This window comes from Pithys albifrons, chromosome 9, assembly GCF_047495875.1.
Source record: "Pithys albifrons albifrons isolate INPA30051 chromosome 9, PitAlb_v1, whole genome shotgun sequence".
NCBI classification, from domain to species: domain Eukaryota; kingdom Metazoa; phylum Chordata; class Aves; order Passeriformes; family Thamnophilidae; genus Pithys; species Pithys albifrons.
This window is the reverse complement of record NC_092466.1, coordinates 25,874,740-25,900,040: the sequence shown is the minus strand read 5'-3', so window position 1 is coordinate 25,900,040 and position 25,301 is coordinate 25,874,740. Positions and strand designations below refer to the sequence as shown.

General features: G+C 41.7%; 1 protein-coding gene across 1 annotated transcript in view; it reads left to right on the top strand.

The window, feature by feature from the left end:
- Positions 1-6,313: 6,313 nt before the first annotated feature.
- The window catches only part of ZCCHC24 (zinc finger CCHC-type containing 24), a 107,241-nt gene continuing 88,253 nt past the window's right edge, over positions 6,314-25,301 (top strand). Inside the window, exons 1-2 of the mRNA XM_071563788.1 lie at positions 6,314-6,843; positions 23,098-23,298. Of these exons, the coding sequence (XP_071419889.1) occupies positions 6,604-6,843; positions 23,098-23,298 (441 nt within the window). The 5' untranslated portion in view covers positions 6,314-6,603. The remainder of the gene's footprint in view (positions 6,844-23,097; positions 23,299-25,301) is intronic.

The following is a 25,301-nucleotide window of genomic DNA, read 5'->3' as shown; positions in this document are numbered from 1 at the left end:
TTTTTCTTATAGTGAATATTTCCTTTTTCTTGGTAAGTAGACTACAGTGCTTCTATTAAACAAGACACATATGTGAGAAAGAATGATGTTTGGCAATTACATTAATTGAAGTGAAAAACCAGCCTGGATTGAAAGGAAGAGGACAGATTTTAATGTTTCAAAGTAGGTGTTTTAGTGTTCCACCAGCACTGCTAACTTACATAATAACACTGATTTTTATCTATGATTGATAGATGTGCATATATGGAAAGGGTTTTTACTAGAGTAGTTTGGTCCATATTTATGTCTGCACCAATATCATTGTTCTCATAAACCTATACACCAGAACTGATGTAGTAAATCTAATCCAAAACCTGTACACCATGTATCTGTTATAAAAGCTGATGACTTTTAGGCCCTTGATGGATGGTACCAGGTAACAGCTTCTTCCCATACAGAGCTGTAAATCAATCAGTACTTGCTGTCACCCCACTGCCTGCATCAGATAACTCAAAACCAGATGATAGTCAAGACAAGTCCTAGATGATCCTGAAAAATTTTGTAGGCACATAAGGTATGCTGACTGAGGCAAGAATTGAGCCCTCCTGTGGGACAGATGTCCAAGTTTCAGGACATAAAAATCAAAACCTCTTTCTTCAGCCATCCAGAGTTCATTCCTTTCATGCAAAGAATTGCCTAAAACCTCCTTGAAGATTTTCCGATTTATATATATATATATATAATTTGTCAAGTCAAAGTACCTAGGAAACAAAGTTTTCTGCAAGAAGCTTAGTGCTAATTAAGAGAAATCCCTGCTCTAGAATCAACATGGCGACTCAGAACAGATAAGCTGCATATACACGTGAACAAGGCAAATACTCATCCTGTTATCCAGCCTAATTGAAAGCGGGCATAAAACAGAAAAAGCAAACCCACAGATAATCCTGGGTATGTAAAGATAGCATTAAGAAGAAATCAGCGAGAGTGCAATGTTGTAGCAGGTGGTAGCGGTATCCTGTGCACTGTGGTGCAAGCAGATTACCAAACCATGAATAAAGTACTGCTTTCAGACCTGATCTAAGGACAACTAGTACTTCCACAAAAAGCAGTCAAATACTCCATTAATCAAAAGATAATTGTAGATACTATCCCTTGTTCCAGTTCCACTACAGCCACTCTGTTTGCAGGTGCCAACAGTCCTGTCTTGTCCTCTCATCTCTTATTAACCACTATGACCTGCGCCATCCACTAATCACCATTTCATGTACCTTTATCTCTATAGTTCTCTTTTGCTCTAACTCTTTATTTTATCAACACCTTTCTCTACTTCAGCAAGCACACTCAGAAAGTTTATAGTTATTGGAAGAAGGAATCTAGTGGAGCTCTCAGGGAAACACAGAGAAGTGGCAAACAATTAGGCCCTATATCTGGCTCCTGCAGTTTGCTGTACCATGGATTTAATCAAAGAAGCAGATGGGCACAGATAACGCAATAAAGACATAAACAAAAAGATACAAATTAAACCCTCCATGCATTTTCAAAAAGATCCAGTAAAGGGTCATCTTTTGCCATTTATTCATGCTTTAACACCAAGGCATTTGAGGGGCTCCAGAAATAACACCTAACTTCTTCAGCTAGTAGCCAGTTCAAAGCACTGAGGCCATTTGAGAAACACGCTCGATAAAGGGTCTCCTACAGCATGAGGCAGGTTAGAGGGATTTCCAGATGACAGAAAATCCCTGGGCCTCCCCACTCACTTGCCATTCCTCTGGCAGGAGAAGCCGCCATGAGCAGCAGTTGCAACACAGACACTTCCAGGTAAGGCTGATGAGCTCCCCTGCACCTGCTACTCCCTAACTGCTACTGCTCTGGTCCTCTGCTCTTTTCCTTGGACTCCCCCTCTTGGATTCCTGGCTCAAGCAAGAGGAAGGGGTTAGGATGGACTAAGTAAAAGGGCTAAGATACCTCAGCTACTGTTTGGGACAGGGAGGCTGAACTTTTGGATGAAAACCAAGGAACTACTGCCTTTTAAAACTGAAATAACAGAACATTTCAGATGCCTGTGCGGCCACTGAAGAATCTACAGGAAGCTTTGCAAAACAGTGCAAAAATCAAAACAGTATTTCTCACACAGCTACTTGGATCCAGGGCATATTTCATGCAATTATTCAGCAAGGCATGACATCTTAACAGAGCAAGTGAAGAGGTCGCAAGACTTGAAACCACAAACTGGCCAGGTAAAAAAAAATCTGTGTGCTCCAAGAGGATCTGTTACACCAATTACCCTCTTGGTGGTTTAAGATAGTCTTGCAGGAATTGAGCTTCACACACTATCCACAGCAAATCGCTACAGCGTATGGCATACATCTGCTAACATTCTACATATGGATGGGCTATATGTTCATATCCATTCGTTTCCAGAATTTTCTGTGTCAAATCTATAGGAGGAAGATTAGCTTAGAGGAAGAAAACAGGAATTTTTACTTCTGTACCTGAGAACTGGGTTGCAGTCAATCCTTTAGATAGGTGCAAAAATCTATGGTGTAACTTACCTAAGCATATACATTTACCCTAGACTCACTTTCACAAACTTTGGTTCATGCTATGTTTCATTGCTGGCAGTGGAACTGTTGTACCTACATAGCGAGCACAAGAGGTTGTAACATCCATAACTCACAAATGCCACATGCAGATGTACTTTCACAGTTTACAACTCTGCTGAAATGAGCTGCTCATAATTCAAAGAGGGCTTACACTCTGTTTCCACCATATAGCAAAATTATTTCATAATAAGATAAGAATCTCTGCTGCAGTAGATGAAAAACATTTGCTTGGAATGTTCCAGCTACATGGCAGATGAATGGCCCATTGCATTATGTATATCCTGATTACAGAAACTAGGAAATACAGTGGTGGATTCAAGTTACCTGTTTTCTCTGGTCTTACTGGCAGGTTCGTGTATTTGTTCTATTTTCCTTTGGATCCCCATCTAACCTAGAAGATGACTAAGAAGGCAGCAATTCAGACACCTTTAAAAAAAGCATGAGAATCCAGGATAATTGGTAATAGGGCACATTCATTTTTAAAATATGGAGAACCATAAAAATTTTCTTTTAAAAAAATCACATATGTAGTTTAAAGGTTGACATCATCTAAAGTTATGAACACTGAAAGCAAGATGATAACTACATTAGATTATGAAACAAGTCCTGACCAGAAGAGGAAAATTATGTTACTCACTCTTGCAAACATGCCCTGGGAAGACAGCAGCCACAAAAGGTCCAGATCACTAAAGAAACAGGCTGAGTGAGCAGTTATAAGGAGATTTTGGTTCAATTACATGATCACTACTTACAGAATAGGACTGAAGAAGCTGAATCCTATCTCTGTGTTTGCCTTTGATCTGTTTCAAGGTTTCTATTTTCCAAGTCACTTAAGCCACTCACATTATTTAACATTCCAGTTGTTTTTTTTACTTCATTAGCACCACTCATGAATAAAACCAAGAAGATACGTAAATGTTTCAGCACCATAAGGCTGATGTAAACTCCATATTGTTGCTGTCACTTACACTCCATCCCAGCATAATCAATAGGAAGAATACTGTGCACATTTTGCAGATATTTTGCAGTCACTGGACTGCCTTGTTGGGCAGTTTTGTCTCAGGTATTTCTGAGAAAAATAGATACAATTAACCTTAACTTAACTGTAATGTGTCTGCCAAATGGACCATTTGTATCTATCCTCTCCTCACTAATCTATGGATCATAAGGGTGAAGAGGGACTACCAATTTAAAAATTACTATCTTGAACTTAAGTGGACTGTAGCAAGTGTGGCAGCAACATTTTGCTCAGCTATGAGATTATTAAATCAAGAAATGGAGGGGAACTGCCTGGAAACTGTTTTTCACAAGAAACTGTAGTGGGAAACCAGGATGACAACTGAACCTGAAAGTGCGTGTATTTTTCATTTAAGCTCTTCATAGTGGGGGCATGTGCAACCTCTCTCTTTCTTGATATGCCACATGAAGCATCTGTTGAATTTATTCATTCTTCCGTATGGTTACTAGAAGCCACCAGAGCTACTGTCAAGGGGCAATCACAGCCAGAAGCTTTCAATATTCAAATACATCTGGTGGAGCGTATGGTGTCCCTCACATCATAAGGGGTTGCTACACTTATGAATGCAGCTGCTGCAATAAACACACTAACTCTGTCTTCCCACATCCTGCTGCAATCTCTACTGTGTTGTCTAACTAAAGCAATCAAAACAACCACCTACTATGAGAGCTATAGTCAGTTTGGAAAAAAAAAGTAGCAAAACATGTCAAAAACTCTTCGTCCAAAATACTCTTTATTTTGACCTCTATTACTACAAGATTCCCGTCATGTTATCTTTACTGCTTGTTCAGAACTCCCATTTGCTTCACAGCATCTTACTAAACAGAGTGAACAGTGGAGCCGTCAAATAAAAATACACTTAATTCAGTTTAATTTATCAAGTAGAAGGGGAAGTGAAAAGAATAGAAATTGTCTTTAAGGAAGGAATGAACATGCTTACAAAAAACCCCTCCACAACAACAAAACAAGCAGCTTCAGCCTAGTTCCTCCTTCAAGACTTTCTACCATATCCTGACTTTTCTACTACCATCTGGCAGAAAGGCAAGTTCCTCAGATGTGATATCTATATCTTGGGGTTTTTTTTGTTTAACAACAAATAATGAAAAATCCTCCCCCAGAATTTATTAACTCACTAAGCCTCATCCACCTTTTTGCTTCATTAAGGCCCTGTGCAACTGTGAGTTTGGGTTCCAATGTTATTGAATTCTTCTGTTACGGTCTATGCTTTGAACAACTGCAGAGCTACAAAGACCCTTTACATTGGTATGGCTTGTGACTTCTCATGGCGATACCCAGATGTTTACTTGTGCTCCAACCAAGAGAGCTTGTGAGCAAACTGCATTCATGCTGCAAGAACTTTGTCACTGAAAAAACCTCAAATAATATATTACCCCGACTAAAGGAGTTGTTTGATCCAGCTGTTCCAAATTTCATCTCACTCTACACTTCTGGAAAGTTAGAATCTTCACCTGCACTTCAGTTCTTGCAAGGAGATAGCTCTGCTGCCTTAACTACCTGCTCTCAAAAGTTAAATGCATCCATCTTTGGTGTTTGCAGCTGACAGTTTAGTAGCCCTTTCTACTCCTTGTACACTGACCTGCATTTCCTGTTGCTTGTAAGCATGCCTTTTCAGAGCAGTAATTTTTCTTCTATCTCGGCAGAGATGTCAGGCTCATAACAGCAAACCAAGATGCCAACTTTGATGTTTCAAAGGTCACATTTTTTTCTGTTATCTAAGTAGGAAAGCTTTCTCTTCCTGAAGACTGTATTAGGAAAGCATATTAATTTTCAGCTTTCTGTCACTCAGGAAAAGAGCAGAAGTTCCGAGTTTTTAAGTTACCTCCTGGGAGTTCCTTCGCAAGTACCTAGTTTGATTGCTATGGTATCTGTACCAAAGTGAGAAATAGATGCCCTGTTCCACTCCTCGCAGGAAGGCAGCAGGGAAGAGTTTATGAACTGTAATTACCAGCTTACCCACTCAGGCTCCTTCTTAACAGAAGTATCATTTATCACACTTTTGTGCTACCGACTCCTTAAAAGGCCTCTGAGCTTTAACTCACGGGTCTCCCACCACAGCCAGGCTCCCCAGGAGCCTGCGCCAGGGCTACCTAGATGGATTTCAAAGGGAACATCGCGGCGCTCTCCTGCCTTATTTGGGAAACCCCAACTCGGCACGGCTTGGCAACAGCTCCGCGGCCGCGCGAGGCTTCGAACACTGGAGCTCTGACAGAGATTTAAGGAGAGGGAACCTCCGACTGCGATGAGCTCTTAGCGGCAAGAAACAAAAACGAGAATGAAGAGGGAGGGCGGGCTGACAAGAGTCGAGTGAAACTTGTCGAGTTAAAAACAAGCCCGAAAGGCCCCGGCGGAGAGCCCTCGAGAGGGTTTTGCGCCTATTTGGCGGAAATATCTTGTGGAAAAAGGAAAAGGAAGGCCGGGGAGCGAGCGAGGGAGCCGGCGCGACCCAGGCGGGCGAACAGCCAGCGGTGCGGGACCACCCCGGCCCGAAACCGCCGCGCTCCCCCCCGCCCTCCGCGGGCCGTGCCGGGCTGGGCGGAGCGACGCCGGGACGCCCCTGCACCCCCGCGGCGGCCGGGAGGCCTATGGGGGCGCGGCGCTGCCGCCGGAGCGCCGGCAGCCCCTCCCCGCCGCTGCTTGCAGGAGTGGGAATAAAGACAGATAGCGGGGCAAGCAGCGCCCGGGCGGGAGGGAGGGAGCGCGCACAAAGTTTCCTGCACAGCCCGCGGGCGGCAGCAGCAGCAGTAGCGATGCCCGTGCTACGCGGAGCGCTGGGACAGGGCGGGCGCCGCCGGCCTTAGGGGAGCGAGAGCGGCGCGGGGGCGGCACTGAGCCCCCGGCCCGGCCCGTCCTGCCCTGTCCTGTCCGCCGGGCGGCCGGGAGAGAGCGCCCCGGGCAGGGGCGGGAGAGCGGCGTTGCCGGAGCGCGGGGAGGGAGGGGAGCGGCACCGCGGGGCCAGCCGCGCCGGCACAGCCGGGGGGAAAGATGAGCTTGTTGTCAACCATCGACACCAGCGCCGCGTCCGTGTACCAGCCCGCCCAGCTCCTCAACTGGGTCTATCTCTCGCTGCAAGACACGCACCAGGCCAGCGCCTTCGATGCCTTCAGACCCGAGCCCTCCCCGTCCCAGCATCCCGACCTCGGCTACACCAAGAGCACCCCGGAGCTGGGCTCATCGCTCAGCTCCAGCTATCTCAACAGCTTCTTCCAGCTCCAGCGGAGCGAGGTGAGTCCGCCGCGCCGCCCAACGCGCACCCCCGGCCCCCCCCCGGGGCACAACCGCCATGATGCCTCGCAGCCTCCTGCCCCTTCCTCGCGCCGGGACCGGGACCGAGCCCGAGCCCGCCCTGCGGGGCAGCCCCCGCTCCGCTCCCCGCTGGGCCGGGGCCGCTCCTCCTGCGGCTCCTCGGCCGGCCCGGCCCGCCGGGCGCTGCCCCTCCGCCCGTCCCGCTATCGGGCCGGGGCGAGGCGCCGCCGCCGCCCCGGCATTGGCGCAGCCGCCGCCTCCTCCCGCCGGCGGCGCGGGGCGCCCGTGTTGACAGTCTGGTAAATGGTTACACCGATTTCCCGTGCGCGGCCAGAGGGACGGGGGCAGGACAGGCAGAAAGTGCTACGTCCGTCATAACGTGCAAAAATACCACTGCCACCGCCCACTTTTCTTCCCCCGCCCCCCCCCCCTTTTTCCTTTCAAAGTGATACTTAAAAGCTTGGTACAAGAATACGTATAGCTTAACAGAGATGAGGCTGGCACAGTTTGAAGGGAAGAGGTATAAACAGGAACGTGACAGAAGCAGTGAAAAAAAAGTTTGGTGCTCATTTCATAACGCAAGAACAAGACTAAACCAGACCAAAGGGAAGGAAGCTAAAAACTGGGGTATGCAAAGACAATTCGCAGTGGAACTCCCTGTCTCAGGAAGTTGTTGAGGTCAAGCACTTCTGCATTGGAGGGATTTCACATGTGTGAAGATACTGCGAGGTGGCACCTCGCACACCACAGCTCACAGCCTCTCCAGAACAGATCCAGCTACACTTTTGCACCCTACTGTGGGACTCTTGCCGGAGGCATTCAGCAGTGGCTCAGATTGACAAGGGTTAGATGGACTGTGCAGCCCAGGTTGCTCTGGCACTTCCCACAGAATACCATTTCAGAGTCTTTCCAGCACCACTTATGTTAAACAGGAATTTGAAACATACTCACAGTCAAAATGCACATTCCTGTTCTGTCAACAAGGCATGGAGTTATTAATTAAAACTAAATCAAATTCCTCAATTGCTCTCACGTTATAGCTGCTAACACTTAAGAATCAGAGTTATACACGCACATTTTTTTCCCTTAATTAGAAATTCTTCTTTAAGAATTTGACAATGCACATCCAATCTCAAAATAGGCACTGGTTTTGAGAATATATAGTTCAAAACCCGTTCAAACTGATGGACCTAGTCTTATTAAGCATGACATGACATAGGCAGTTTAAAAACATGCATTTAACAAGCACATTGATTTTGCAAAAAGACTAGCAGACAGAGCAATTCAGACTGTTACCTACCTACTCGTTGGTGACCAGTTGTGGGTTTTGTCCCTTTCTGCTTGATTTACAAGCTTTGTGGTGTCCAGGTAGCAACAGGACTCCAGGAGTTTGGCCTCCATGGACTCCAGATAGGACTCGTTCAGCCTGTGTTTGTTCAAGTTGGGATACATTCTGATCCCAGCGGGTCCTTTTTCTTCTTGGGAGAAAAAGGAAGAAACAAGTAAATGGAGACTGCATTCAGGAAGCCTTTGAAACAGTCTCTGAGAAACAGTTTTCTTTTCCTCACAGTTCCCCGAGTTAATTTTCTGCTTCTACTATACTCTGTGCAAGTAGGGGCTGATCCTTTTGTCACACTCGTTTTCCACTTGGCTCACATTTTTTTCCATTTTTTTCCCCCAAAACTTTTCTCCTTTCTTTTGGAAAGTCATTTCCCTGGTGTGCCAGGCCTTCCTCAGGCCCCTGCCTCAGCCCCAGCTTGTCACAGTCAGCCCCTTTGCAGCCTCCCCCCGGCTGCACTGCTTTCGGATCCTTTGCTGCACTGCTGGGTGGATTCCTATCATCCACAAGCTGTATGGATGTAACTTTATTCTGCTCTTTTTAACCTCATTACAGTTTCCTGAGGCACATGAACAACAGCAGCAACTGAGAATGCTGGCTCTGTAGAAAACCAGGAGCATTCACCATTCAGGAAATAAGCCATTTTGTTCTATACAGATATTTTAATACTTTTAGAAGGTCAAGCACATTAGTTTGTTCCAGTTCATTTTCCAGCCTGTGACAACAGCATTGACTGTGTGACTGAAAGAGACACTTCTGTATTTTCAGTATTTACCTGACCTATATGTTACTACATGGTAACCTGAAAAGAGGTAAGGGGGCATGGCAGTGCTTTCACCTTGCTGGATATACCCTGAAGGAAGGAGTGAACCCTTTAGTACCCCAGGCTATCAGTGCCTGCTTATACAGCAGCTTTCATTCAAGGGTTTAGAAGGTGCTAGAGATACTACTGTTCAGAAAAAGTTCTGTCAATATATTAGGTGCTCCGTTCTTTCCATAAACAGGAAACTAGACTTCTTTTTGGCAGAAGTCACTCGAGAGTTTCCGACAATGCCATGCTCTTAATTCTTGAGATTCGAACATCTGTTTATTTGCAGATGCCATTGGGTATACACTACATGTTTCAACTGTGTAAAATTGTTTTGGAGAGCATTAGTACTGTATGCTGCTTTTGCATCAAGTGGGCTTATGCTATCTTTGGAACAACACATAGCTTTCCACAGTTAAACTGTTGACTGTTGTCTCCACAGTGCTTGCTTTGGTTGGCATTTTTTTTCCTCACAGTTTTGTCCTGGGTTGGCTTAGGCTGGAGCTGAGCTGTGACAGTGATTGACACATAGCTGTACACAATATTTGGAAAGTGACCTAATGAGGGGCCAAAATAGCAACAGATTGAGAAATGGTAGGATCATAGGGTGTAAAATAGTCGTGCCTCTTGTATGTTGCCTTGCCATTGAAAATTTCTGGAGGACAACACTTGGAATAAGAGACAGCACTTGTGAAAAGTTGCTATTATACAGGGTTTGAAAGTCTGCATGGCAGTGCCTGTGTATGTGACTTGCATACTGACCAAAGGAACAGGACAGAAAAAAAAGTAAGTGCCAGCACCCACAGAGTCATCTTGTACTTCCCCAAGATTTTTGTCCTCCAGACTTTTTCCAGTACAATGGATGCCTTCTAAATAAACATGATGAACACAGCTGTTTGGTGCATAAAAGCCCATTGTACCAGTGAAGAAAAGCAATAATAAAGGTTTAAACAGTAAAGCAACAATGAGTGTTCTGTTCCTTATACAAGACTCATTTTGCAAAACAGACCTGCTTTAAACCAAACTTTTACTGCAGCGTTTATTGTCCTAGATATGAAATGAAAGCATGTTAGAACATTAAGATGCAATAAGTTGGCTATTGAGCTGGGCTCCACCCTCATTATAACACCATCCATCAGAGCCAAGTATTTGAGGCTTTGTTGTGGGGCTGGTTACATGGAATTTAATGCCTTTGAGACACAGCCAGGTATCTGTGGCTTTGTCATTGAGAGGTATGATTGAGAAACCTAGAATAAGGGACTAAGATAGTCATTGTATATTTCCAGACTCACAGGAGACATCTTACTGGATCAATGCTCTCTTTGGTCATACCAAATCAATGCTATCTTTGGTCAAGAAGAGACAGCAACCAGTAACTAGAAATTATCATATTATAATAGTTAAACTTGTTTCTCAGAACCTAGAGAGGTAACTGCAGCACGACCTGTGAGAAAGAACCTGTGTTGTAACGAATTCTTTGCCCATGTGCAATACTCTCTCTTTCAAGAAGGAAATGCCTTCTAGAAACCTTTATGGCAGCCACTTTGTGGGTCTAAACCATATTTTATTTAGGTGCATATGCTAGCTTAGAAAATAATCACTATTTTCAAAAAGTAGTTCATGTTTCTGACTCGTGGACTTCCAGACTGAGTTCTTATAGGCAAGAAGGGAACAAATTGTGAGAGAACACAAAATAATTCAGTTTGCTACAGTAAAGTACAGATCACTTGACTGGAAAGAAAAATCAGTGGAGTTAAAGTTTACAGATTGTGCAGTGGAATATAGTGTTCAAATCGCTGTGAAACAGAAGCAGGTCTGCAGCACGGGGATAGATACTGGGATAGATTAGGTAGCTTCTGCAAAAAGATGGTGACATTCATAAGTTAACAACAAAAACCCATGAAAAAGTGTCAAGAACAAGAATGTAGGGAAAGAAGTTAGCAGTGCTACAGAAAATATATTGTATATCAGTCAAACTTGTCCGTCTTTCATAGAATTAGAGGGATGCACAATAACGTAATATTTGATGAAGAAAGGTCTGTTATTTGGCCTAGATGAATTCATTTGGAGGATGACTATAAAATTAAAAATACCTCCATTCTTAGAGCATCAGAAAAGTATAGGGATTGCTATTGCAGATCTGGCCACTGACCCACTAAATTAAGTGTAATATCTCTGAAAACAGCCATGATTAAAAGATTTAAAAGAGAGAAGACAACACCTGTAAGAGGCTGCTCACAACCAGTATGGTCTGAGGGCAAACACAGCAGACATGTGGATTAGCAGAAATTGCCATATGCTCCAAAACATGTCTGATTTGTTAAATTTTGTGTAATATTATCCTAACGCAGAGCATGTTTTTGATCCATGGAGTGCTTAATGAATTAGGCTCCTAAGTCAGGCCTTCTTGATTTCTCACTAGCAGACTAAGCAACCACAGCATTATCTCCTCTTACTAAACATAGTTATTGATAGAGTAGCACAGTGTTGTCTGCAGTACATAAAAGTATCTTTTAATAATTGTGATTATTATTTATTTCCTTATTTTCATTTTTCTTACTATTCTTTGTGTGAATACTAACATTTCAGTGCCCTTATCCTTCTATAAATTTTATGGAAAAGGCACTAGCACAACAGTTCCAATGTTGGAGGAGCTTGCACTTTCTGCCTCAGGATGACTGCATGCTGCAGACATTTTGTGGCTATTTAAAGTGCCAGTCAAGTAATTTCAAACTGCTTTTTGGGAAGTTAAATGTCAATTCTCACATTGGTTCTCATAAGAGATCCCAGTGTGCTGAATCTCTATGTTAATGAGAAGACAATATGCATTTTGAGATCTTGGCCACACCAGCCTACTCCAGCCTCTCACACAGGCAGCTGCAGAGCCCTTTTGATCATACTGCCTCAGCACATCAAGTGCAGCTTTCACAGCCCACTCTATTCTGGTCTCAAAATCTCAGATCCTATTGCAGATATTCGAGCTAACAGCTATTCTGATTCCAATTCCAACTGAACATAGACCTTAAAATGCAAAAATTCCAGGGTTTATGTCTACAAGCATTCTCTCTTGCCCCGTTTATATTTCTGCAGCTGCGGCCTCCTGCTTTACTACTTCTGTAGTCTTTGGAAAATGCCCTCTTTTGCCAAGGAAGAAAAAAACCGCATATGTGAATATATTATAGGAAGTGGAGTCTGAAAATAAGATCTATATCTTGTATAAGGAGTGTGAAACTGAAATTCCCATCTGAATTCCACTCTTCTATTTGTTTTGCCTAGGTATGACTTTAGACTTCTCTGTTCTCCAGAATTAAGTTTTTTGTTTGCATGGGTTTTTATAAATGAACTGTACTGCTTGTGGCAGATACTATTTTTACTCTTCACACTAAGGCTGAATTACCCAATAGCAATTTGATTGCAGGAGGAAATACTCAGGAGCCAAATGTGGTTCACTTCAGCAAGCATTTTAAATACAATTATGTTGCTCTTACTCTGGCTTCCTCACCTGAATAAGAACAGCAGAAAGTTCCCAGAATAAGGAAGACAAAGATGTGCTGAATTTACTCAAACAGAGCCTCCTGTGTTGCCTCCTTACCCACAAAGCGCCCCCACCCCCAGCAAATGCTGCTGTAGCTCTGCAGCACACCTGCCCTACCTCTGGCTTTAACTAATTCAAACATGGCTTACATCTGTGCTTTGGTTTATTGCAACTAAAATATTACCCACCATAGTCTTCTGCAGCTATTTGTTTTCACATCAAAGTCAGAACCATGTTTGGAAGGCTAGCAAGAACTAAAATACTGATTGCTGAAAGTAAATCAAGTCTTTCAGGACAGGGCTATGGACTTTCTGCTTTACTATTGGTTTCTTTTTGGTAGGTTGAAAAAAAAAATAGCAATAGAAGGTAGACCAATTATATGTATTATTCTTGATTAGTTGAAAATCATTGCCGTCTCTTTTAAATCACTTGGGATTTTGTGTTTATTCAAACTCCTGCTTGAAAGAAGCTCTGGCATGCATTTTCTGCCTCACAAATACATCCATATCTTGAAAAACTTGTCAGACAATACATAGAAAAAACTACCACAACCTATAATTGGTGGCAAAAGCACATAGAATTCTTGTTACAGTTATATTTTATACACAGAGCTTTCATTTACAGTTATTTTACGGGTATACAGTGTCTTCCATGCCAAAGCACCCAAACAAAGAGGTGATGTAACTGTGTATTGGGTAATGATTTTTCATCCACTCCTCTTTTGCCCTACAGACACAGGCTCAGTTATTCAGATTAGAAAAGGAAGATTCTTCTCCAATGAACTGCACAAATGATCAGACAACCAAGTCTGACTTGAACCAATATATTAATTTTTAAAGGGTACAGAATGAATTAAATAACCAAGTGTACAAAACTGCTTTTATCCAAAAACTAATATCCTGCTTTCCCCCCCACCCAAGCATTTTTGTTGGGTTATTTGGGGGATTTTGTGGGCTTGTACAATTTAGATAACAAACCACTTTTGTCAAAAGATTGCATTTTATTGAAAGATACTACGTGAAGATTAATGCAGAGAAAAGTATTCTAGATCAGAGTTTAAGTGGGCCATAAAAGGACTCCAAAACCCAATTTAAGTGCAGTTTATGTCTAAGACCAGAGGATCTTTTCCATGCTTCTTTAGAAAACATGAAAAACAGTGACACAGTGCAGTTGTAAAAAGGTGCAGGCACTGATATTACAAGAGCAAATCATACAATACTGATAATAAGCATTTTCATAGAAACAAAAGTGTGTCCTGTTCTCCAAATTAGATGCATACATATAAACGCTGCATAAAAAGTGATATTGGGTATAACCTTCAAGTTTCTGAACAGATGAATAAAATGTCTCAGTTCGTATCTGTACCTCTCCCTTGTTTCTTTTCCCCAGAAAAATTGCCAGCAGCCTGATGCCCATTTTGCTAGTCTCCTGAATTGCTCTTCTTTCTCTTGTAGAAAGCCACAATGAAATTATTAAATTAAATGGGGAGAATATGGGTCTTTGTTTCATGGCAGTTTACTTAGCATCTGTGTGAGTTCCTGAGCAGTTACAATGGATCAAAGGAACTAATTAAATTTTACAAAGCTATTCAAATCTTAAAGTAATGCTGACATAATTCCGACAGACAGTATTTCTTTATGTGTCAAAATTTAGATCACCTCTTTTTCCCTGAAGGTTGTTTTTATTCTCAGAACCATTACAAACAATTTGTGATGTACTAAAAGTAGAACCTGAAATTATAGACAGGTTCACTTGAGGAAAGCAGAATAAATGCAGGGTTATGAGTCCTGGGCTTTGTCCACGTCCCTCATTGTCTAACCAGACCAGCACAGCTGTGAGGAGTTCTGGTAGGTTTTAAGTTTCAACATATCACAAGCCTAGCCTATTACTTCGCTATGTGTTTTGGTGTAAGTAAATATTAACAAGTCCAATACTTTGGCAAAAAGAAATTTTAAGGAGCCTCTTGTAGACCCTTTTTCTTAGTTCTTTCAACTGCTGCTGAAAGGAGAACTGCTGCCTGGTCTTCCAAACATGTATCTTAAGAAATGTGTTTTGTGTTTCTACAGATTTAGTTTGAAGATTGGCAAATGCCCTCATGATCCAGGACTTGAGCTCATATACAAAGCAGAAATACATTCCTGCTCTATTAAATGGCCACCCACCCCTACTCCCTGCATGTGGCAGGACCAGGTGTCTCTTTTGAGCAAACACAGGTGCAATACCCTACATAGAAGGATCGTGGGTATCTGGAAATCTGTATTTATGCCTCATCCAGCTAACAGCCAGCTAAGTAAGCACTTGAACAGGATCAGCTTTCTCTCACAGATTTCTCTTGCTACTAGGAGTTCCAGGTATCTAAACGATTGTAGGAGGGGAGTTGGAGCCTCTATTTCTTCATACTAAATCACCCTGCTAGGCAACTATTTGTAAGGATTTATTAGGGCTGTGGATACCTGTGGTTGAAAGGAAAGCAAAGGAACTACTTTAAGTCATTGCATCCTGCAAATGGAGGAGTAGAAAGAGTTTTTAAGAGGGTTTGAGCATCACTGATCCTCAAAATACAGAGGTGCTCTTATGTAATCATCTTTCTCCAACATACATTGCAGCTGAAATTAATGGAGTAATAGATTCATTCCTCTAATAGTCCCAACCTGGGGGAAAAAAGTCCTTAAATATACTTGGAAACCAGATTACTCACTTGTTAGTTTAGAAATTATCTGAAGCACATTGTGATGTTTTAGGTTTATTTGCTCAGATCACACTTCAAGCTGTGCTGTATCACAATTCATTAAGAGGGTGGTTTTAAATGTAGATAAAACTATCTCAAAGCTGGAGTCACAAAGCGAAATTCAAGCCTGTCATTTAGTACATAGAAATAATTTATTTTCCTCACTATATTCAATTTAATAAAAGTTTTGGTCTTGCCATGAGTGCAGGAACTGAGGCCCTAAGCACATTGCGAGGGGCCCGTTCTGGGTAGATGATGTATTGTTTCTACCTCTGACAGCGACCTTAGCTTTGCCTCTTTTAAACTTTGGCAGCCATTGCAGAGGTTTCTGCGCCAAGAAGACATTACTGAATGTAAATGATATAAACAAAACTGTCTCAGAGTTCTGTTTAACCCAAAATGGGCATTTCTTAGCAAAACCTTTCATCATGCAAGAGCTGCACAGGAGGTAAATGCTTTCCTAAGTGTGTTTTGAACAGGCACATATCTATTTCCGGGTGTTATTTTTCTTACATTTGGACTGTCAAAAGAGCCACCAAACAAGAGGAAACCCGACTCTTGTTTTTCAAACTGCAGGTCAGATTGAGACAAGATTTCCTGCAGGAAGCAGAGATGTTAACAGAAAGTGCAGGGATCAAAACACATCCAACCATTTCTCCCCTCACTTTATGCTATACAGCCTTCACAACCTCCTCCTCACTCCAGAACCCTGTCTCGAGCAGAGTGGCTTGTTCCTCAGCAGAGTAAGGAGGTACCCGGTGGAGCCCATCCCCATGGCCTCAGAAAGGTCAGGGAGGTCAGTGTCCGGGGGGAGACCCAGCTGCAGGGAAGCGAGGGACAGGCAGAGAAGTGAAGGCTCCTGTAGGGATGTGTTAAAGTAATTTGCCATGTGAATGGTCTCTGTTGTCCCTAATACAGTGCTCATGTGTGAGAGCTTCTCTAACACAAGTGGGCAGTTGTTTGGCATTTAGAGGATTAAAAAGGATCTCTGCAGAACTCGATGTAAGATTTGGAAAGGACTGCACACCTCTGACCAGAGCAAATCTCTGTCCTCTTTCACACCTGCCTTTAAAAGCTTTTTGTGAGGACCCCATGCATTGTGTTCTCACTGATATCCACAGCAAATCCTTTCCTGAGGCTGAAATGAGGAGGATCACACTGCTAGGAGAGAGCCAAAAGGCAAAGCTGGAGGTGGTGACTGAGCAACTTCTGAACTGTTGGCGTTATTACTTCTGTACTAATGTGTAATAGTAGTATAGAAGGGAGCAACATTTTTTTTAACATCTCAGAGTCTGTGAAACTCATTGAAATCTTTGGATCAAAATCTTAAAGACCATCAGATCTAAAGCAAGGCAAGGTGGTGGCATGTGTTGGTCTCCAGCCTTGCTCTGAATTGAAGGTATGCCAGTCATGGACAAAGAGTGTGTGTTGCACCCACTTGCTGTTCTGCATAATCTCAGCAATTACATCCTGAGAAGCCACCACTAGACGAGTTTTCAGATTTAGAATAACTAGATTAGAGAGATATATCTGCTGGATTAAAGATCCGTTGCCCTTCAGTGACTCACTTCACCACCACTAGCAAGTCACACAGCATTTGTAGTTGTTTCCTTAAGATAGTTTCTGCAAAAGGGAAGTCCTAGTGCCACCTATCTGAAAATATTTAGAAGTAGGCATTAGTGTTAGCGATTTATCATAAACATGTATTTATCTAAAACCCCCTACAGAAGAAGGAATAATTGAGGTATACTTGGCTAATCTAACTAGCCAGAAATGTATTAAGGTTTATTTGGCTAATCCTCATTTGTCAGTGGTTCTATATGAGGAACTTGAGCAGTTCGGATTTTACTGAAGTCAGCCCAAAGACCAGATTTTTTGACTTAGACATTGGCTTTGGAAGGAAACAGAAACCCAAGTCTTTTTTACTTCTTTTTTCTTTCCTCCAGACAAACATTTTTTTCATTGAGTGATGAGCTTGGCTTGCAGTTCTCCAATGATAAAAATGTTACTGAGCAAACTCTTAAGCTGTTTTTTGGTAAAAGTATCCAGTTTATCAGAGGAGTTAAAGCAGACGCAAGCCATGCAGGAGCAATTTTTGAGGTTTTCCAGTTCAGTCTTGGCAATTAAATTTCTCTGTTTCTTCTGGCTCAAATTAATACAACTAAATTTATTATAGTATTTTCATTTAATCCCTCTGTTTTCAGAAGGATTTGGGGTTGGCCATAAACATTGATGATGATCTTAAAGGTCTCTTCCAACCTAAAAAATTCTATGATTCTATTCTATGATTCTGCATTGAATGTTTTCTTTGGGGACAAAACCAGGGAACTGCATTGACCACTTATAAAGAGCTGAAGCACAGAAAAGTCACACTTTTTAAGTGCATTCTCCACACATGGTCATCCTCAGGTGCAACTGTTGCGCTTTCACTCGTACTGCATAGCCCCATAGATACATGCCATGTGAAAAACAAGCCTTAGGACACCAGGAGAGAAGGCAGATACAGCCCCTCAGGTTAAGTTTTGTATATTAGCACGTACAAGCCACTGAATTCCTGTTTGGATAGCACAGATTTCCCTCTTCTCCAACAGGGAAACAGCAACTGAGTGAGGGCAGTTGCTTGTCTATCCTCTTTTATCCATGACACAGCATGGGGATGCACTCAGTTCTTAACTTCAGGAAAATTCAAGCTGATAACTTAAGCACCTTTTGACATTTTAGTGCAGGGCTAATAATTAGCATGCCTAGTCTGGTTACCATCATACAGGCTGGAGAATGTTTACAATTTACAGTATATGAAAACCTTAATTTCTCCACACTGATGACAGGGCAATTCAACCTCCCTTTTCCAGCAAACTTCAGACAGCCATGGCATGGCATGGCACCTGTTGACTTAAACTTAACTCTGGCAGCTAAGACTGAATTATTTTTGTTTGCTTTATTAGGTTGGCAACATACTAAAACAAAGATAAGTCAAAAATTGTTTGCTCATTGCTTTTCAAATACAGACTATTTTATATTGTGGAAGCATTGATGACTGGACTGGGTTATAGGATTTGAAATGGTACAGGATCTCACTTCAGTACGGGAGTTAAAAGAAATGTGGAGAGACCCACGAGCACAAACCACTAACTTAAAGAGCATCAAACAGGTGTACTGACCAGCTACAGCCTATCAACCAGCACAGGTCATTCTGCCTTCAGGTACCTAATGGATATGTACCCGTTCATGATTGCCTTAAGGGTCCAGCAACCACAAACTGAACTTGGAGCAGAAACTGATTTTCCCAGATAGGCCTCTGCTTTTCCTGTCTGTTCCTAAAAGCTTTGCTTCTTAAATCCTAATAAGAAGATACCATTCCCACATAAACAGGTTGGCATTACTTATTAATATCAGCTGTTCTGATAGGTAGTCCTTTCACCTTTGTTCAGAATTCAACATTGTCATAATTGAGATGCTATTGTGCTATCTGTGCTTTCCAGTCCCTGTTAAAAAAAACCTTTAGAGCTAAAGCAGTAGCCATACATAGCAGTGGGAAATTTGGAAAATAAAACTTATCCCTTATTTGTTTAAATGTTTCTAACAGTATTGTTGTCTTTATTTTCAATATTATACCATTGCTAAAAAAGAATCTGAAGAGATAAAGCTGGTGTTTCCTTTTCCCCCTCTTGGCACATCAATCCTAAAAGCTGTGTCTGAAAGTCAGGGACCCACCCAAGGGAACAAAAAGCATTTGCCAATGAGTCACTTAACTAGGAATTTCTTCGAGGTGAGTTAGGTGCTGGAACTCTTGAGTCACTTGCTATGTTACCCCACTGGAAATCAGTGAGGAGCTATGGAAGACAATAGCTGCCTCTTTCACAAAGAAACACACTGCAACCTTACAGATTAGGTACCCTTTAACTGGAAACGCTCAGCAAACAAATAACAAAGGAAGTTTTGCTTCCCAATGCCTTGGACAGATACGGTTTAAAGATCTACAGAGCAGAGAGGTTACCTTTGGAAAGTACAGCACCAGATTTTCAGTTTGGTTCATTCAACGAAGTCAACAAGTTCACAGAAAGGAAAAAACCAAGCAAACAAGTGAACTTACATTAGCAGCTCGAACCTTCCACCAAAACAGTTTCCAAATTTTACCATCAGATCCCCCTTCCCCCCACTGCAGCAAGATAAGGAAATCCTCAATTCATTGCAGCTGGGCTGATGAGCCTTGTAATTAGGACATGCAGTGTGGTCTTTCACTGCCTTGAGAGCACTAACCCTTTCACTGCCAAATCCTGTCTATCCTGTTGGAGCTCAAAATGAGACTCCAATTGAGAGGTACTATGTCTGCTTTTTAAAGAAATAAGATGGCTTTGCTAGTGGTGCATGGTGAACACAGAGCAGTCATTGCTTTCCATTGACTTCATCAGAGGAATAGTCTCCCTGCCACCTCCCAGAGCTGTACTAATGCACTTGAGACCAGGGTGAGTCAGAAAGCGTTTCTTCCTCCCTGTTTTCTGTCTGAGACCATCAACATTCTCTCTGTCACACTGATCATCCCCTGGACATCCCCCTGTGTGAAGCTAACTCAAAGCTTTTTCAAAACCCTTAAAATCCTCTTTGCAGCAGTGCAAACACTTATTAAGGGCTGAATTGCTGATTTGCTCAATTAAGTGCTCCAGAAGGAAAAAAGCCCAAATCAAAACTGTGCTATGTATCTCAGTACTATTTGTACACCTCTTGTCTTCTACAAAGACAAAATGGACTCAATCACCATTTCGTCACATTCGTTACATGCCCTAAGCTTTCACAATTTGATTCCAGGGATTGGGATGAACTTTTCCACTGCCTCCCTTATTATATAACTTGGTTTCAGGAACGGCGTATTTTCTCATCTCCTTCTGAAGAACTGGAGATTTCCAGAGCTAGAAACAGGATGTAGCACCATTTGTGCTGGTGCTCTTTATAGCAACTTTCAAGTGCCATATTGATGTGTTTTTCACATCGACTCTAAGTCAAAGAGATTTAAGACCATTTTCCAGGTCAGATGGCAGGAACTGCTGAAGCAGTTTGCCTGACTATATGCAGAGGGATAGGCTGCATCTTGGGATGGACTAGGAGTTTTCCTTAGGGATTCATTGTTCTTTAAAGTACCAGTGACATCAGCAATGTCCATCTTCTCCTTTAGTTTCATCTTCTGAGATGTTGTGTTTGTTTCTTCCTTTTTTAGCACAGGGCCTCAGGAAAATTATAGGGAAGTGTTGCATTGTGCCGTGTGTAGACTCGGTGTTTTGCCATCTCCAACTTTGGCATTTATTGCACAAATACCCTGCCAGGTGAACCAAGTGGCCACTTTTAGAGCCACACTTTGGCCACAGAACCATTGGTGGCTGCTGAGATTATGATTAGTGTCAGCCCATAGTCTGATGGAATCTCTGATGAGGCTTCTGGTTGAAACAAATATTTGTAAAGGTTTGGTGACAGAGTGGACCACCATATATTACAGTATTGACCTGAAATGTGTCAAGAAGGTGTGATGGAGGAGTGAATTACATAATCCCCAGTTGTGATCCCAAATTGCTTCCTTTTAATGGGGGCAGTAACTCAGTATAAAGGATTTTAGAAATCAAAATACTCACCCCACTGCAGGCCATATATCCAATTCAAAGCCACTGAAGGCAGCAGATAGATTTGTTTTGTCACTGAGTTGACCCTGGGGCCAAAATATCAACTTCCCGATGGATAGGAGTTATATATTCTACATCCTCAGGAGATATTTTAGATTATGGCAATAGGTAAAGAATTTGGGATTTCACACATTCTGTGTTTCCATACATACAGCCTTCTATAAAAATCAGATAATAATGAATTTGCAAGGCTACTGATGGGTGTAATGCATGTGAAGTATTTTAAGAATCTCTTGGCAAGAAATGCTCTTAAAAGTAAAGATTTTATATTATTCCAAGTGTATAGAGGAGAAAGTGGCTCTTAGGGAGACAAGAAGTTGAAGACCCTTAATTAATGCTATTTTGGCATGCGTAGCACTTCCACTTCCTTTTAGCAATTTGATGCCAAGAATTTCTCATTTCAACAGCATCCAATAAATCCTACAAAATAAATTCCAGTGACCATTGGACGTATCTTTGGTTGCTTGATGGCTAAAGCAGCTAGAATCTTTTTCTTAGTTTTTGAAATAGCTTTTCCTTTTAAAATCTGCAGCTTTAACCCCTGAAACAAAGTGGCTAATTCTCCTCTCAGCACCCACAACATCTTGCACCAGCACAGAGCTGTGTTGTACAAGGGGTAAAATTATAGGCACTTCAGAGCCAGGACATACGTAAAGTCCCCTGTGAGATCAGATTCTACTCTGGGGCCCTTTGAATTGATCCTGCTGCTGTGCACCAGCTTTGTAAGAGGGGTCAGTGGAGCTCAGCATGTTGTGTTTGTCCACAGTGCTGCTTGGTGAAGCAGATCATCTCTGTTAGGCTAAATTTTATTTTACAGTGTACACCATCTGCAGTGGGATGGAATTTGGTAATAGACTCATTTGGTAATGGACTCATCCAGTACTTGTGCCTAGAGCTTCAATATGATTCTTCTGAGGTGTGACTGTCCCCCAGGAAACACTCAGTATGCAGACATCCTGAGTGTTTGAGATCTCTGAAATAAACATATTTTCCATTTCAGATTTATTTCACAAGCGCTCTAAATCAATTTCAATGCGTGTCTTCAATGTGTATATAACATGTATAAATATATGGAAACGTATAGGACATATATAAAGACTGCATTGAAATATTTGGATTTAATAGCACTGAAAAATAAGATGTCCTCAGAGGCACAGAATGAACCTCTTACCTCACCTTCCCATAAGCTGGCAGTAATTCTTTGATGCCAGGAGAATTAGATGAGCATAGCATTACAGACCGAAGGTGGAAACACCGTGCAAAATGTGTCTCCTAACGTAAGGATGGAGACGACAGTCCGTAGTTGGTCTTATTTCTACAGTGATTCCTTGCTATGTTAATTTCTTAAGAGTTACTATTTACTTTTTAAACTCCTGCTACATAGTTTCTTTTGAGTCTTAGCAGCCTAAAGGGAATGAATCCTTGTTATCTCCATTACAGAGAAAAGCTATTTAGGCGTTGATGGGTTTCCTGCTGTTCTAAAACTACTGAATGGCAAATTAGCAGCTACTGAGATAGATTTGCAGACTGAGAGAGTGAGGATCCTATTGAGGTGAGGTACAAAACCTAAATATTTACTGTTTATCAGGAAATGTATAAATTGCAGTAGGTTTCCCCTCAGAAAATCTGAACCAGATGTAGATCTCAATGTTCCTTGTTGTTATTTGAACGTGGGACTCTGTGTTGGTTGTCTGATTAACCAGATTGGAAATTAAAAGGTAGTTTGCATTTTTATTGGTGTTCTTTTCCTTTTGCTGACTTCAATATTCTTTGTGTGAGTAGTTTGGGACATGAAAATGTTTCCTTTTGTGAGTTGTTCTTTCAGCTTTTGCCTGCATATTCTAACCATACCATGAACGTGTTATGGTCAAACACAAGAAAGCAATCGTTCTTAGTGGAAAGGTTCGACTAAATGAACGATGGCAGGCTCAGTAGTGTCCTCAGCTGTGGGGTGACAGCTCCAGTGCATTGCCTTTGTGAAACCTCTTCATTAATGGTCTGTCTTCTGCTTGCCTCAAATATGGATTCATGTTCCTAATGAAAAAAAATCACTTTTCCCCCTGCTTTTCTTACTCTTCCCCTACTCAGATCTGCTTCAAAACAATCCTAAATACAGTACTATGTTGTGTGCAACTTTTTTCTTTTCCTTTTCAGGCTCTGAGCAGCAGTCTGTACAAGAGTGCCTCGCCTTATGGCTCACTTAATAACATTGTGGATGGGTTAAGCTCCCTCACTGAGCATTTCTCTGACCTATCCCTTTCTTCAGAAGCCAGAAAACCCAGCAAGAGGCCTCCTCCTAACTACCTGTGCCACCTCTGCTTTAACAAGGGACACTACATCAAAGACTGCCCACAGGTAAGGAATATATAAGATTATGGAAAAATCTGCATTGAAATTTTTCCCATTCCCCGATTTAGTAACACAGAATTTGACTGAAATACTTCAGAGTGAGTAGGACTGAAGAAATATTTTGACAAAGTGCCAAGCTGGCCATGTGTTCTTTTAATCTATTCTTTATCACAATGCAGATGGAAAAAGTATGCTGTTTCATTGGTCTAATAAGTATTAAAGAAGACATTAATCTAGGCACACAAGTGACTGGATTTTGGAAACTTTAAAAATAGCTACTATGTAATTTTCTATCACAGAGATTGTGTAAATTACCTTTTCAAGCAGCGCCCTGTGTAGTCAGTTTGGCAATGGTACTTAATAAAAATATAACAAGTTACATATGCTAAAGGAGAAGAAATTGTTACATGGGGGGAGAACTTTGAGTTAGTGTTGCAGTATCACAAGCTCCAGGTATTTCTGGTGCAAAATCTCTTTTATCTTATAAAAGACTTTTGCTATACTTGGCAAGATGTGTTGGTCTTTGATTCCTAGAAATTTTCTGTAGTGGCAAAGCTGGCAATATTTATTTCCTTAGAAAAGAGGTATAAACCAGTGTGCACTAAAACCATTCACCAGTGTGCAATTTATTTTTTTCCTGAGGCTCCAAGCCACAGTGTACAAGGTTTTTTCATTTTCTCTAGTTTCAGCTGGATGCAGTCATGTTGCTGGCTTAAACTTTCAGAATTCCAGCAATATCCTATGTAGAGTCCCAAGGAAATTAAAATGCTGCCAATACTTTAGAAACACAGATGTGGACATTACCAGCATCAACTTCACTATGAGTTTAATCTCCTGTCCTCTTATTGTGTGATTTTCAGCAGAATTATTCTCCATAAAAGTAACTACAGTTAATTTGGAGTTGAGGATGTCAGACATATATAAGCCAAAACATAAGCAGAAAAGCATCTGACAGCTGAGCAAGGTCAGCATGAAATCAAGTCTAACATCAGATGAGCTTTAACTGAGTGTTTTCCTCTTGCTGTTATGCATAAACTAAGTTCATTACCTTAGCTGTGTATCTTTCATTAATTCTAATGAAACCCATGGAATTGATGAAACTCATGGAATTAAAGTACATTTGCAATCTTGGGTGTGGCAGTTGAAAACATTTTTACTTATTATTTCAATATATATTGAGTAAGAATTTTCATTAGGAAAAAAATGGAATTTTGTTTGCTAGGACACCAAAAGTATTCTGGTTTGTATACTTCTGTGTTTAATCTACTTAATTTAGCAGATTACAAAAGAATGTAAAGATAAGACCATGTAGTAGCATACATTGCTTAACAAGGGAATAAAAAATACAACTACTATCTATGTGGCAGAGTGAAAAACTGCTAAACTGGAGGTGGTTGGCTGTGCTTTGCTGTGCTGTGTGTGAAACCAAATGAATGCAACGGGTCTCTTGACAATCAGTACGTGCAAGCTACAGCTCACACAGATGGTCCCAAGTGAATGTGTCAGTGTTGGAGCAGTAATGCATTGTTTATTTCATAGGTATTTTTATGGTTTGAAGCACTAGGGGTTTAAGAAGTTAGTGAAAATTGAAGACACACACATAGAAATCCAGGAAATACAAACAAATTAAGGATTGTTTCGGTACACTAATTCACTTAAACTGCACTTCCTATGTACTTTTTTAAAGATTTAACTAGTAATGACTTCCATTTTTCTGTGAACCAGGAAGTGGAAAGACTTCCTACTGGGCGTGCTGTGTGGCTGTCCTATAGCCTGGGGAGGAATGAGTGAAGGAACACAGGGAGGCATCTCCTCGATCACCACGTGCAGTCTTCTACGGTTACAGGCAGCCATATCATATAGCCCCTTTCCAAAGCTGATCAAGTTCTGGTTGGGAAGCATTTAAGCATTTTTCTCATGCTACTGCTGATGTGAGAAGCTGCTCCAGAACCTCAGTCCTCTCCTAACTAGAAATCCTGCTTTTTCTATGATGACTGTAACTCATGGCC